At 46.2% G+C, this 12339-nt stretch overlaps 1 protein-coding gene across 1 annotated transcript in view; it reads right to left on the bottom strand.

Moving 5' to 3' along the window:
* NIBAN1 (niban apoptosis regulator 1) overlaps positions 1-11604 on the bottom strand; it is a 93854-nt gene extending 82250 nt beyond the window's left edge. Inside the window, exon 1 of the mRNA XM_028732496.2 lies at positions 11361-11604. Coding sequence (XP_028588329.2) covers positions 11361-11415 — 55 coding nt within the window. The 5' untranslated portion in view covers positions 11416-11604. The remainder of the gene's footprint in view (positions 1-11360) is intronic.
* Between the last annotated feature and the right edge of the window lie 735 nt (positions 11605-12339).

The following is a 12339-nucleotide window of genomic DNA, read 5'->3' as shown; positions in this document are numbered from 1 at the left end:
ACCAGAATCCGGAGGGCACTAGGTAAAGGTAAAGGACCCCTGGGTGGTTAAGTCCAGTCCAAGGCGACTATGAGGTTGCAGCGCTCATCTCGCTTTCAGGCCAAGGGAGATGGCGTTTGTCCACAGACAGCTTTCTGGGTCATGTGGCCACCATGCCTAAACTGCTTCTGGCGCAACAGAGCACCGTGTTGAAAACCAGAGTGCACGGAAACACTGTTTACCTTCCTGCTGCAGTGGTACCTATTTATCTACTTGCACTGGTGTGCTTTCGAACTGCTGGGTTGGCAGGAGCTGGGACACAGCAATGGGAGCTCACTCCATCGCCGGGATTCGAACTGCCGACCTTCTGATCAGCAAGCCCAAGAGGCTCAGTGGTTTAGACCACAGCGCCACCCGCATCCCATCTGGAGGGTACTAGTCTTATGCAAGAGCTGTTGGGAGACACAGTGCATCTTTGTGTTGGCAGGTGTGGGGTAATGGCAAAATCTCCAAGTTATAACCCTTTACTTTTCTGTATAGGAGTAAATGGTAATAAATCACTTACAAAGGAGAACTAAAAGTGAGGGAAACGGGATGAGGGCTAAACTAGCTGCTACTCCATTGAGATTCCAATTACTGCCATGTAGCTTCATCCAGGATTCTGTTTCTTAATCACACTGGTGCGTGACAGAATCTTGGAAATTCTGGTTTTTATTAACCAAAAATCTACAAAGTACCGCCGATCTGAGTGTACTGCTTTGTAAGGTGAAAGGTCCCTATCCTTGAAAACCACAGAATTTAAATTATCTCACAGGCAAGAAGGAGGAAGGAAGAGACAAGGATTATGCAAAAGTAGTGAGTCAATGCCATTGCGTGAACAAGTGAAGGAGGCGGAAGCGTTTATGGAAGTAGGTTTGAGATAACACATGAAAGACGGTTGTTGACAATGTGTTTCTTAAGACAAGCCTCGCCTGCCCTTGAAGCAAGTTCAACAAGTGATCAAACAGGTAGAGATGTTTGAAGAACTTGAAGTTAAGGGAGTGGAAAGGTACCAAAAGCTAAAATATTGGGCAAGGACGTTGGAAAAAATAAAAGCAGGGTGGGGGAAGTTCATACAGGCACCTGAAAGAAAGGGTTTCCTATTAGACGCTGCCAAGCCCAACTCAAAAAGTGTCCACGTTGATTTATAAAGCCCTAAACAATTTAGGACCTAAATTCTTGAAGTGGTGTCTCACTCTCTACCAGCCTGCCCATATATTAGAAGGGAACACCTTTCTGACTTGTTGGAAGGTGAAGCCCATCGCACTGTGACACAAAATAAGAGTCTTCTCTTCCACTGGAGGTATGCCTTCACTATTTGGCTTTTGGTACCAATTTAAGGGACGCGGGTGGCGCTGTGGGTAAAAGCCTCAGCACCTAGGGCTTGCTGATCGAAAGGTCGGCGGTTCGAATCCCCGCGGCGGGGTGCGCTCCCGTTGCTCGGTCCCAGCGCCTGCCAACCTAGCAGTTCGAAAGCACTCCTGGGTGCAAGTAGATAAATAGGGACCGCTTACTGGCGGGAAGGTAAACGGCGTTTCCGTGTGCTGCGCTGGCTCGCCAGATGCAGCTTCGTCACACTGGCCACGTGACCCGGAAGTGTCTCCGGACAGCGCTGGCCCCCGGCCTCTTGAGTGAGATGGGCGCACAACCCTAGAGTCTGTCAAGACTGGCCCGTACGGGCAGGGGTACCTTTACCTTTACCTTTTACCAATTTAAGGGGACGCGGATGGCGCTGTGGGTTAAACCACAGAGCCTAGGACTTGCCGATCAGAAGGTCGGCGGTTCGAATCCTCGCAATGGGGTGAGCTTCCGTTGCTCGGTCCCTGCTCCTGCCAACCTAGCAGTTTGCAAGCACGTCAAAGTGCAAGTAGATAAATAGGTACCGCTCCGGCGGGAAGGTAAACGGCGTTTCTGTGCACTGCTCTGGTTTGCCAGAAGCGGCTTAGTCATGCTGACCACATGACCCGGAAGCTGTATGCCGGCTCCCTCGGCCAATAAAGCGAGATGAGCGCCGCAACCCCAGAGTCGGTCATGACTGGACCTAATGGTCAGGGGTCCCTTTACTTTTACCAATTTAAGACAAACCTCTTTCCCTTTTGGAAGGAGCTAGCAAGATAAGGCCAGCTGTAATGAACCAATGTCCATCCGAGGTATTGTTATTTCATATTTTAAAGTGGTTTTAAACTAGTAGTTGAATGTTATTATTTTGAGGTTTCGGATTGCAAACCACCTTGGGATCACAACTGACGTACCGTTTAAATATCAAATAATAAACAGATAAGTAGGGTGTTTTTTAATTTTTTCAAAACCCTGTATTTCCACCAGCATGTTTGTGGACATCTTCTGATTTTGCTTATTTATTTACAGGATGGAATTAGGCTGCATGAAGTCTAAAGATTGCAGGATATTCCTGCCTGCATACTCATATCTGAAACTCACGTAGGTAAGGATTTCTTTTAAGGTAAAACAAGGTAAAGGTAAAGGACCTCTGGATGGTTAAGTCCAGTCAAAGGCGACTATGGGGTTGCGGAGCTCATCTCACTTCAGGCCGAGGGAGCCGCCGTTTGTCCACAGACAGTTTTACTTATTTCTTTTAAACAGGTCCCTAGCTCTTGAAACAAATTGAGAGAGCATAGCCGGTACCTAAAAGTTATCAGCAGGCAGAAAAAGACCCTAAATGTTCAAAATGCCTTCATTGGATAAACTTTGCCTCTGAGAGTTAGGGTGAATTCAGGTAAGTTATATGTGGATTATCACCATGAGAATGGTTGAAGAAATCTTACACAAATTGACAGATGTTATTTCACAGACCAGGTGACCGTGTGAATGAATGCATTCTCTCACACACCCTGACCTTAATTCAAAATTATCATGCTGATTTCAGCTGAAATTCTTTGTGTTTACTTTAAGAGTGATTCCACCTGAATCTGCTGGAGTTTACTTCTGAGTTTATGCGTAACATCATGCAGTAAGGCCAACTTACCTAAGGGTAAGCCCAGCTGAGTTAAGTAAGACTTACTTCTAAGGAGACTTGGTTCAGATTGCATTGTAACATATGAAATCTGGAGAAGCTGTCTACCTCTCTTTTTACAACCTTTTGTTACAATCGGGTTGCAATATAATGAAAGTTTACATCTGGTGGCTGGTTGCTGACATTTTTGCTGACATTTTTGTTCCAACTAGGATCAACTTTGTATTTTTGCAATGCAAGATCTTTGCTGGAGGGCAAAGTAACCAGGAACGCATCTTATCTTGACATTTATTTTTTTTGTGTAACTTTTTCCTTTTCTTCCACCTGAAACTGTGTTCTTGCATAAGCTTCACATATATGTAAGCTTGCTAAGGTTGCAGAGATGGAGTCCAGTTTGTTAAAAGCAGCCCCAGGTGTGTACAAAGGAAGGGTAAGCAAAAGGACTGGTAGGAAATATGCCATTTGCATAGCTTCCTGGCACTGCAGGTTTTTTAAAGAAACAGACACCATAACTGTGCACATAATAACCTGGTAACCCTAAATAAAACGCTTAATTCAGGTATCCTTTATATTTCAAGCCATATCATTCAAAGCTGAGATGACTATTTGTGGTTCAGCAGTATGCACTGATGAACAACCTGATCTCATGAACAACCATCCTATTTACTGAGGCTAAATCACACATGCTAAGATCTTTATGCACCGGGAAAAAAGTCTTATGGCCATACAGTATATTTTTGTCCATTGATTTAATAAAACGCAGCAAACATCAAGACGCATTGCAGCCAAAGTTAAGCATTTTTAAGCCTCGTTGATTTCAAAGGCAAAGGTTTAAACATGTGCTTACGGTAATTTTACCATTCAGACTAACAGGACTGGAAACGACTGCAGCTGGATTGTGACCATGCAACTTCACTCTTTAAGGCCGATTCCAACTGATGCGAAGAACTATTCCACACCCCTTGCACGTCTTTAGAGCAGCCATGGTGCACTTGCTGAAATAGATCTACTTGCAAACAAGTGCAAGTAGCAGAAATGTGTGCCTTCCGGATTCCCCTCTGTGTGTGTGTGGCATGTATACTACAAGCAGCAACACAGGAACAAAATGAGGAACTAAAAGCAAGACTCCAATGAGGTATTGAAAGTCCTTTGTTTGCCCACCTAGAGTAGTAACCCATTGAACCAGTCTTTGTCTAGGACAGAGCCTTCCAAACTATGTGTCACGACACATTAGTGTGTCGGCCGCAGTGTGTAGGTGTGTTGTGGGAACGCTCCCCACGGGGCTGGAAAGGGAGCGAGCAGCCCGCCAGTTTGCTAGTAAAACTGAATTACAGTGGTACCTCGGGTTAAGTACTTAATTCGTTCCGAAGGTCCGTTCTTAACCTGAAACTGTTTTTAACCTGAAGCACCACTTTAGCTAATGGGGCCTCCTGCTGCCGCCGTGTTCTCATCCTGAAGCAAAGTTCTTAACCCAAGGTACTATTTCTGGGTTAGCGGAGTCTGTAACCTGAAGCGTATGTAACCTGAAGCGTATGTAACCCGAGGTACCACTGTACTGTGTCACGAAATGATGCACGTTTAAAAAGTGTGTCACCGACATGAAAAATCTGGAAAGCTCCAGTCTAGGGGCAAATGAATGTTTGCTATTCCACGGACACATTTGTGGTATTTAATACAAAATTCAGGTTTCCAAGAGCAGCTTTCTTTTCTTTAAAAGCAAGTTTCCAGTCCTTATGGTAACGTGGGATATAACTGCAATAAATAACTAAGTAAGTAACATAAGCAGCTGCTTACTTCTCCAAAAAACTACCAGAAGCAGTATATATCTAAGTCATAAAAATCTGGAGAATTAGACAGAATAAGAAATTATGCAACTGGTATATTCAATAGAGCTGGAGTTTCTCTGTAGCTATTGTGGCTAAAGTTAAGGCTCTTATTTTCAATGACCTTAGTCACCAATATACACCGGGTTGATGTTCTATTGAGTTGTCCACCACAATGACAATATCTCCTTTTTGCTTAGCCTCTGTCAGTTCAGACTTCATCAGTTTATAAGTAAAAATCTTCCCCCATCGCAACCTGCATCATGTCACACTAACGAGCACTGAACCTCATTTGCTATTATTTCCCATTCACCCAGGTTTGGAGAAATCCTTTCAGAGCTCTTCCCAATCTGCATAGGTTTTCACCGCCCTTGTTGTCCACAAAACTGGCCACTTCACTATTCATCCTCAACGCCAGATTATTGGTTGAAAAATAAAAAAGACTATCAGTCTCAACAGAGATCTTTTTGGAGGGGAGCACTACTCTGTTTTGAGAGCTGTCTAATTACTTCTATCCTGAGCTTTCCATTATTTTTAACCACTTACTGATGCATAAGAGCACCCGTTTTTGTATCTCAAGACGGCAAATGCTCAGGAATCTCTGGTGAGGCACTTTGTAAAAAGGAATTTCAAAAGTCCAAGTATATGACCCCTTTGAGATTGTCTCTATTGACACACTTGTTGACACTCTCAACAGCCACACCGGTGACATAACACTTCCCTTCACATAAACCATGCTGCTGTTTCCTCAGAAAGACTTGTTCCTCTATATACTTAATGATTCATCTATATCGGGGTCAGCAAACTTTTTCAGCAGGGGGCCACTGTCCCTCAGACCTTGGGGTGGGAGATGGACTCTATTTTGGAAACAAAAACGAACGAATTTCTAAGCCCCACAAATAACCCAGAGATGCATTTTAAATAAAAGGACACATTCTGCTCAAGTAAAAGCACGCTGATTCCCAGACCGTCTGTGGGCCGGATTTAGAAGGCGATTGGGCCAGATCTGGCCCCCGGGCCTTAGTTTGCCTACCCATGATCTATATATCTAGATCAGGCATTAAGGTAACTGGATTGTAATTTCCTGGTACCCTCTTTGAAAAAATGAGCATCATGCTGGCTACATTCTAACCCTCCAGTAAGGAGCCCAGTATTACTGATAATTGCATGTTATTTGTAGGAGATCAGCAACGTCACATTTCAGTTCTCAAAGAGCTATCGGGCCTACGCCACCTGGAATGTGGCTTGTGCACTTTTAATCTGTCACCGAGTTCTAGAACCTTCCTTCTTTCCACCTCTATTTAACTCTAAACACACCCTGTAAAAGCAGCTCAGGCATGAGTATCTATCCAACACCTTTCACAGCAAAGACTTAGGCAAAGAGTCGTTCTGAAATTTCCTTCTTCTCCTTTAATCATTATTTCACTCCTTCCTTGTCTAAAAGTCCAACCACCTCCACACGGCGGTCTCTTGCTCCAGATGCATTTAAAGAGTTTTGTTATCAGCTTTAATGTTTTTCTTCAGTAATATGCTCCTCAAATTCACGTTTTCCCTATTTATGCTCTTGTCAGTTTACCATTAAGGCTCCTTTCTGTTTTCCTCCTGTGAGCGAAAGACTTCCACTTCTAAAAAGCAGCGACCTTGCCTTTGATAACTTCCGCTACTCTGCTTATTAGCCAGGCTGGCATCGTTCTGGATTTATTCGCTCGTTTCCTAATCTGCGGTGTAAATTCACCTAAGCCTCTATTATTGTGGTTTCAAATCACCTCCCAGCATCCTGAAGAGATTTGACACCTTTGACTCTTCTTCTTCAACATCCTTTTAACTAATATGCTCATTTTAAATACGTTTCCTCCTTTGACCAATCTAAGCTTCAACAGCACACTCCCTTTTGGTTACTTATTTAAAGAAATACTGATTTATACTGATGTTTTCAGCCATAAACTCTTTAAATTATTATTCCCACCCCTCCATCAGCTTTCTTGTCAGTGTATATTTTGGTTTTGACTCCCATGGGGGCAAAATACAGTTTCCTTTGGGGCAGAATACAAACATTATTTCCGTAATGGCATTAGGTAGCACAAACAGTGATCTAAAGCAAAACAGGAGAGAGCCCACATCCCTTTCCCAATTTGGCAGAAAAAGGAATTTGGACAGAAGGAATCTCATTCCTCCATGTTAAACTACATCTCTATCTTAACTTTGCATTTGTCCACCTCTGCTTTTCAATGGAAGCTATAGCAACACTTTTTCTTTTTTTGGACACCAGAGTGATCAACCTGCAATGTCCTATTACAGCAGGGGTCAGCAACCTTTTTCAGCTGAGGGCCGGTCCACTGCGTCCCTCAGACCATGTGGTGGGCCGGACTATATTTTGTAAAAAATATATATGAACGAATTCCCATGCCCACAAATCACCCAGAGATGCATTTTAAATAAAAGCACACATTCTACTCATGTAAAAACACCAGGCAGGCCCCACAAATAACCCAGAGATGCAGTTTAAATAAAAGCACACATTCTACTCATGTAAAACACGCAGACTCCCAGACTGTCCGCGGGCCGGATTGAGAAGGCGATTGGGCCGCATCCGGCCCCTGGGCCTTAGGTTGCCTACCCCTGTATTAGAGCATGATGCAGTTCTTTGGATATGTTTTGGGCTTAATTAAACATTTCTTAGAAACATTAACCTACTGCCAGTCTGCATACCCACCTTCATTTTAATATGTCCTTAAATAATTATATATTATAATTCTGTTTGTTCTTAAATGGAGCCATCATGGGCTCTCATCCAAAGACTGGCCAAATCCATACCTGCTTTGCTTCAGCCTGGCCTAACTCAAAGGGTTGTCAAGAGCAAAGTGGTCAGAATTGTAAAGCGCTATGTTCTGTACTCAATGATGTTACAGAAAGGACTGAAAGGGCTGTATCCTCTCCTATGCATCCCCACCTGCTCAGAGATCTTAGAGCCAGGCAGGTGGCAAATATGCAGCTGGGGTTTCTTTTACTTGGTGGGAACAACAGCTTTGTTGGAGCCAGTGTGGTGTAGTGGTTAGGAGCGGTAGCCTTGTAATCTGGTGAACCGGGTTCGCTTCCCCGCTCCTCCACATGCAGCTGCTGGGTGACCTTGGGCCAGTCACACTTCTCTGAAGTCTCTCAGCCTCACTCACCTCACAGAGTGTTTGTTGTGGGGGAGGAAGGGAAAGGAGATTGTTAGCCCTTAGGGTAATGATAAAGCGGGATATCAAATCCAAACTCCTCTTCTTCTTCTTTGTGGAATGCACTCCCACCCTAATCACTGACAATCTCTTTTAAAAAGCTAGTTAAGGCATATCTATTCAGAAGGGGTTTTGCAACAGTGTTGTTGGCATCCGACTGTCTCAAGGGACAATAGAGTGTGCCTCTGGGGGTGAAATCACGCTGTTTAGGGAACTTTTTCATGTTTGGTGCTTTGTTGTGCTTTTAATTCTGTTGGGAGCCGCCCAGAGTGGATGGGGAAACCCAGACAGATGGGGGGGTATTATTATTATTATTATTATTATTATTATTATTATTAGCACCCAAGTGACCTCCCTGGGGCACAAGCCTGTGTGGTCTGTAAGAAGGTCCTGGACTATAACCATTGGTTATGGAATGGTTACGTAAGCTTTCAGAATATTTAGAATTAGCCAAATTGACAGATATAATAAGACAAAAACCAGAAAGTGAAGCGAAAAAGGAGTGCCTAAATGAATACCTTAAAAGCCAAGGTTTGAGGACAGAAATCTGGCTGAGTCTGGAATAACCTTGTGAAGGGAAAGGATAAGAAAGAGGGATTTATATCTAGATGCTAGGATAGAGATGATAAGGAAAACAGGAAGACACAATGAGAGGTAAAGGAGGTGCTTTGGGATTGGTGGAAGTCAACGTTTGTTTTTCTTTTTAGTGTTTATATTATTAACTTGTAAGACGTGGATTTGTTTTGTCGTATGCTGGTTTTTGTGTTTTGTGTATTGTTATTTTTCAATATTTTTCGTGTTGTTGTTGTGTGGAAAATACTAATAAAATTTATAATAATGTAGGATCCTGGGCTGCCCAGAAGACAAGACCTCCCTCTCAGCCTTGCTGATGTGGTCCCAAGGAAAGCAGAGCGAGATATTTTGGCACCAGCTTGGTTGCTGGAGTTGCCAGGAGGAAGTGTACCGTCCTCCAACTGTCTTGGCAACTCTGGATTTGTGTAGGGTTTATGCCTCAGCATTTTCTTCTCCCAAAGATATCCCACAAGGCTGCAGAGATTTCGCATCAGAGCTTTCCTTCTCCGTGATGGGCTACCTTTCAAGGTCAACGAGGCTCCATCTGCGCCCAACTTCCCTTTACAGCAAATGCAGAAACTGCCTTCTTGACCATTGGACCCACAACTGGTCTCGTCAACACAATCTACCAGAGCCTGTCTTCACGAAGTCCCTAACACACCAAGGGTTTGAAACCTGTTGGCTCCCCCCACCTGATTTAGCTGACCGATCAAGACTGTTCCCAGGGTGTGGCCGCTGCTGCACACTGACAGCACCTAGGAGCCATAGGTGGGGGCTGAGTGCAGGATGGGGACCAACACAAACTACCCCAGTAGGAGCACAATGTGTCCCCAACAGAGGTACCTCCTCTCTCCTAAAACCCCATACAGTAAAGGTAAAGGGACCCCTGACCCTTAGGTCCAGTTGTGACCGACTCTGGGGTTGCGGCGCTCATCTCGCTTTATTGGCCGAGGGAGCCGGCGTACAGCTTCCGGGTCATGTGCCGCTTCTGGCTAAGCCGCTTCTGGCAAACCGGAACAGCACACGGAAACGCCGTTTACCTTCCCGCCGGAGCGGTACCTATTTATCTACTTGCACTTTGACATGCTTTTGAACTGCTAGGTTGGCAGGAGCAGGGACTGAGCAACGGGAGCTCACCCCGTCACGGGGATTCGAACCGCCGACCTTCTGATCGGCAAGTCCTAGGCTTTGTGGTTTAACCCACAGCGCCACCTGCGTCCACCCCATACAGTAGTTCACTGTTAATTGGATTTTTGAGCTAAGTTCCGTTGTTCAGGTATCTGGTTTGCTTTCTTGTAAATGAAATTATTTTACTGATGTTTTGGTGCAGGATGAAATACCCTGAAAGCGGCTGCTTAGGAGCAACATCAATGGGATGCATATTTTGGTGGGGTGGTCACCCAATTAAAGAAATCTACATCTAAGAAGAAAAATAAAGCAGTGGCCATTATCCTACAGCAGGCATCCCCGAACTCAGTGCTCCAGCTGTTTTGGGACTACAACTCCCATCATCCCTAGCTAACAGGACCAGTGGTCAGGGATGATGGGAATTGTAGTCCCAAAACAGCTGGAGGGTCGAGTTTTGGGATGCCTGTCCTACAGCAAGCATTCCTCCTTCTGTCTTGTATAGGAGGGAATCCTGATTTTGCTTCCTATCTGCAATTTGTATGAACACTTTTATTCAACGTATTTTAGCTATCAAGATGTTACTAATGGATTAACTAACTGACAAATGGTCACAGTAACTGAAGCAATGCCTAAAATCTCCTTTAGGGGGTTTTGAGCAGCAATGAGAAAACGCATTATAGGGTTAAGTTGTAATTACTCAGTCCAAAGCTGCCTGTTCCCTCCCTAGAGATGATTATAACAGGTAAGTGCTATATATTCCACCAAGTATCAGAATTCCACCGTTGCACAACTGCCACACATCTACCATTCTTTTTCCATTTGCAGACTGTAAATAGCAAAGTAGCACCTCTCTGTCCAATTCTTCCACTCACCACTTTCTCCTATGTACTGTATATATTTCTAGCTGGTTTGCGCCTCGATCAGCCACCCCGGCAGCTGGACCCAGAGTTGACTGCGCGGAACTAAGGGTGCAACGGGGGTGGGGGGGGGGAAATCCTAAGCCGCGGTCCGGGTCTACTCAGAAGTAAGTCCTGCTGAGTTCAATAGGACTCACGCCCAAATTAAAGTTAACACACTCACGGGCAGCAAGCCCTGCTTCGCCCGAGCGTGAAAACGCATAGGATCGCGCTGCACGCGTTATGTTCAGGCGGCGAGCAAAACAAACCGCCTGGAGCCCGATCCCCTCTCCGCAAGGTCTCCTTCCCACGTGCGTGTCAGCTGCTACCCCGTGTCCGCTGCTATTTAGAGCCAAACAGCTAAAAGAGCCCGGAATCGGCCCCGAAATAGCACGCACGCAACAACCACACAACCCTCCTCCATCCTTGGAGAGGTCCAGGGATCATCTCCAGTGTCGACGCTCCTCCTTTCGGCTGGATGCCGCTTTCGCACTTCCAAGCTCCGGGGAAGCTGGCAGCCCAGCCGAGCGCGTGGCAGCGCCGAGGGGGATCCCCTTTCCAAACGCGAGTTTGGAGAAGTTCCTCGCCGCCTGGCGCAAGGCTTTCACACGACCCCTTGCGCCCCAAGCGCGCGCGTAAAAACGCACACTTCTTTCCCCAAAGTTGGGGTTTGTTTTTCCTTGTAAGTTCCTTTTTTTTGCCCAGTTCCCGAGCCTGGCCAGCCCCGGCTTACCTCGGATGTAGGTGCACTTGCTCTCGTCGAGCAAACTGGATCCCGATCCGCCCATGGCTGGCCGGTGCTCGAAGGGGCGGCGGGGGCAGCGGAGGAGAGCGGCGAGTGCAACAACAAGCCCGGAAAGGAGGTGGCGATCTCGGCGAGCTCCTCTTCCTCGCCGCGTTCGCTCTGTCGGGCAGCGGCTGCAGCCCGGGCGCTTTTCTCCTCTCGGTCTCCACCTCCACCGCCCCTGCGCTTAAACTTCCTCCCGCCCGAGGGCGCCGCCCTCGCAGGCGCCTCCTTCCCGCAGCGCCTCCGGGCAAGAGGGTCGCCAGAATAGGGCGAGAAGCGCTCGAAGCTGCTGCTTCTCTTCTGCTGTCTTTGGCTATCCCTCGTAGCCGAGTAAGATAGTCTTCCACGAACACGGTTTTAATGCAGCCAGAGTGGCAGTGCCGGATTTACGTATAAACTAAACAATCTATAGTTTAGGGCAGTGGCGTAGCGTGGGTTGTCAGTACCCGGGGCAAGGCAAGATTTGCGCCCCCTAACCCGTGGATTTGCGCCCCCTAACCTGTGGATTTGCCCTAACCCCAGATGTTGCGCCCGGTGCGGCCGGCCCCCCCTGCACCCCCCACGCTACGCCACTCTCTTGGGGGCCCCAAAAAAATTTAAAGGAGAAAAAAAAACCCTGGATGTACGTTTCCAAAATATAAGTTCAACAATGACTTTGATAAAATACATATTTTGTTATGTGCAAATGGCTTTAGATACCATTAGGTCCAGTCGTGACTGACTCTGGGGTTGCGGCGCTCGTCTCGCTTTATTGGCCAAGGGAGCCGGTGTACAGCTTCCGGGTCGTGTGGCCGGCATGACTAAGCCGCTTCTGGTGAACCGGAAACGCCGTTTACTACCACCAGGCAGAATAAACAAGACTGAGCTACATGGACAAATACCTTGTAAAGGCACCTTACAACTTTCATTCTATCACTCAGCCTAA

Source organism: Podarcis muralis, chromosome 5, assembly GCF_964188315.1.
Source record: "Podarcis muralis chromosome 5, rPodMur119.hap1.1, whole genome shotgun sequence".
Taxonomy (NCBI): Eukaryota; Metazoa; Chordata; class Lepidosauria; order Squamata; family Lacertidae; genus Podarcis; species Podarcis muralis.
The sequence above is the reverse complement of the archived record's forward strand: the minus strand, read 5'-3'. Positions and strand labels throughout refer to the sequence as shown.